The sequence below is a fragment of the Hemiscyllium ocellatum genome (assembly GCF_020745735.1).
Source record: "Hemiscyllium ocellatum isolate sHemOce1 chromosome 38 unlocalized genomic scaffold, sHemOce1.pat.X.cur. SUPER_38_unloc_4, whole genome shotgun sequence".
NCBI lineage: Eukaryota > Metazoa > Chordata > Chondrichthyes > Orectolobiformes > Hemiscylliidae > Hemiscyllium > Hemiscyllium ocellatum.
Window position 1 is genome coordinate 73,968 of NW_026867522.1, and position 3,182 is coordinate 77,149.

Sequence of the window (3,182 nt, forward strand, 5' to 3'; positions counted from 1 at the left end):
CCCATTGGGTGAGAAAGTGAGGGTGATCAAAGGAACCCCGGACCCCATGACTGTCCTGGGGCTTATGTCGTTCCTTGAGCTGGTGAATTATAACAAACAATTCATGAATAGCCTGGCCTCCACCTTGGCACCCTTACACCTACTATCCAAAACCTCAACCTGGGCGACAAACCTTCTCAAAACGCACTGTCAAAGAAAAAAGAGTCAGCCTGAGAAATGGTCACGTCTCCTTTAGGGAAATGACAAAGCAGCTGTCATTACGATCTGAAACGAGAGGTGGTGCTGACATGCAATGGGGTTGTGTTGGCTCACGGAGAGGAACACCCAACACGATCTACTTCCTGGACTTTGGTGAATGCCGAACGCGAGTTTGCCCAGATAGTGAAGGAAGGTATAGCGTTTGTCTTTGGTGTAAGGAAGTTCCATCTGTCCCTTTCCAGATGGGAATTTGTCATCATAACAGATCTCAAAACCCTGCTGTGGTTACAGGAGGAAGACAAGATGGAGACAACCATAGCTTCCAGTAGAATTCAGCATTGGGCCCTCATTCTCAGTGAATACATGTTTGAATACCATCCAGGAAGCCAAGTGACTAATGCCACCATGAGTGATGCTTCCCCTGGAAGAATCTATTTTGGTTTTGAGTTTCCAATCACTGTGGACGATATCTGGCCGTGGACATAGAAAGATTCTGTCCTCGTGAAACTGAAACAGCTGGTGGTAAAGGGGGCAATCAGAAGGGCCGTTGCAACAAGGATTGAAACCTTCCTGGGCCAGGCGAGACTAGATCAGTGTCGAGGATGGCATATAACTGTGGGGAGCAAGTCCCGAGTAAAGGTCGCTACCAGATCCTGGCTGAACTCTCCCAGGATCAGCCTGGGCTTTCCAACATGAAGATGTTGGTGAAAAGTTGTACCTAGTGGCCAGGATTGGATGCTGACATAGTGGCATTGGTGGGACAGTGCCAACAAGTTCAAAAGCTCCCACCAGCAGCACCCCCTGCACACCCCCCACTCGTGGGTAAACCCTGGGCTCAGTTACATGTTGACTCCACCTGTCCTTTCATGGGCTCAGTGTTCCTGGTCACCATGGGTGTCCTTTCATCATGGCAAACCCAATGGTGACAACTGAGAAGCTGCGAGCATTGTTCGCGATACACTGACTCCCAGAAGTCCTGGTCATGACCAAAACGACAGCACTTACCAGCAGGGAATTCCAACATTTCCGAAAGTTGAATGGCAGTCGGCACATAAGGACCACTCCATACCATCCATTGTCCAATGGTCTCACGGAAAGAGGGGTCCAAATGTTGAAGGCAGTTTGAAAGAAGCAGCCGACAGTGTCACTCAATAGTGAACTGTCCCAGTTCCTGTTTGACGATAGGGCCATCCCTCACCCAACAACAGCGATGGTGACAGGGAGAAGACTCCACACCAGGTTACCCCTGATATTCCCGGACCTGGGGGAGAGGGTGAGACAGCAGCAGGAACACCAATACTGGCCACACGCCTCCTCTACGCGAGAGAGACAATCTAATTCAGGGGATGGGGTTTGGTGCTGGAACCATGGGAATGGTCCTGTGCGTACACAAGGCAAGGTTGATGTGGGGTCAGGTCCCGTCACTGACAAAGTTGTGCAGGGTGAGGCAGCCCTGAACAAACACCTGAAAGCTGTCACCTCACAAACAGAGCGGCAGCAAAACATACCTGGCCGCTCGGAACAGGCAGAAAGGTCTGTCAGTAATGATAGGCCCTCCCCATTCATCTAGTGTTGAGGCAAACTCCAAGACTGAAATGGATGCAGCCTCATTACCCACAATACCGGGGTGGGGGGAGTGATATAGTGACTGGAATCAGATTGACCGGGTCCTCCACAATGGTCTTCCTTGGGGTGTGACTCAGGAAACCTTTGGGTGATCAATAGAACCAGGAGGTTCGAATCTCCTCAGTTGAGGACTGACTCTGAGCTGCAGCCAGTGAACTGTGCACGAGGAAATAAGGGGTAACATGGTGATGGGACCTGTCAGTATTCCACAAACCCCGGGCTGTCCCTGTCCCTGGGAGTGTTTGATGGGGGACAGTGTAGAGGGAGCTTTACTCTGTATCTAACCCCGTGCTGTCCCTGTCCTGGAGTGTTTGATGGGGGACAGTGTAGAGGGAGCTTTACTCTGTATCTAACCCCGTGCTGTCCCCGTGCCTGGGAGTGTTTGATGGGGGACAGTGTAGAGGGAGCTTTACTCTGTATCTAACCCTGTGCTGTCCCTGTCCTGGGAGTGTTTGATGGGGGACAGTGTAGAGGGAGCTTTACTCTGTATCTAACCCCGTGCTGTCCCCGTCCCTGGGAGTGTTTGATGGGGGACAGTGTAGAGGGAGCTTTACTCTGTATCTAACCCTGTGCTGTCCCTGTCCTGGGAGTGTTTGATGGGGGACAGTGTAGAGGGAGCTTTACTCTGTATCTAACCCTGTGCTGTCCCTGTTCTGGGAGTGTTTGATGGGGGACAGTGTAGAGGGAGCTTTACTCTGTATCTAACCCCGTGCTGTCCCCGTCCCTGGGAGTATTTGATGGGGGAACAGTGTAGAGGGAGCTTTACTCTGTATCTAACCCCGTGCTGTCCCTGTCCCTGGGAGTGTTTGATGGGGGACAGTGTAGAGGGAGCTTTACTCTGTATCTAACCCCGTGCTGTCCCTGTCCCTGGGAGTGTTTGATGTGGGGACAGTGTAGAGGGAGCTTTACTCTGTATCTAACCCCGTGCTGTCCCTGTCCCTGGGAGTGTTTGATGGGGGACAGTGTAGAGGGAGCTTTACTCTGTATCTAGCCCCGTGCTGTCCTTGTCCCTGTCCCTGGGGGTTATTGATGGGGGACAGTGTAGAGGGAGCTTTACTCTGTTGTAGGATATTGATGATGTGTTTGGAGGATTTTGAGAGAAGAATTGCGGGGGGGGGGGGGTGGTTTGCTCCTTCGAGGGTTAGTGGTGGGGAGTGTGGGAACGAGGGTGGGGGGAGTGAGGGTGGGGGAGTGTGGGAGTGAGGGTGTGGGGGTATGGGAGGGGGTGTGGGGAATATGGTAGTGGGGGTGGAGGTGAGTGTGGGAGTGAAGGTGGGGGCGTGTGGGAGTGAGGGCAGGGGAGTGAGGGTGGGGGAGTGTGGGAGTGAGGGTGGGGGAGTGTGGGCAGGGGAGTGTGG

The 3,182-nt window shown here is 52.8% G+C and overlaps 1 protein-coding gene across 1 annotated transcript in view; it reads left to right on the forward strand.

Moving 5' to 3' along the window:
* The first annotated feature begins 800 nt into the window (after positions 1-800).
* LOC132808767 (protein c-ets-1-B-like) overlaps positions 801-3,182 on the forward strand; it is a 28,997-nt gene continuing 26,615 nt past the window's right edge. The window contains exon 1 of the mRNA XM_060822215.1: positions 801-912. Within this exon, the coding sequence (XP_060678198.1) occupies positions 801-912 (112 nt within the window). The remainder of the gene's footprint in view (positions 913-3,182) is intronic.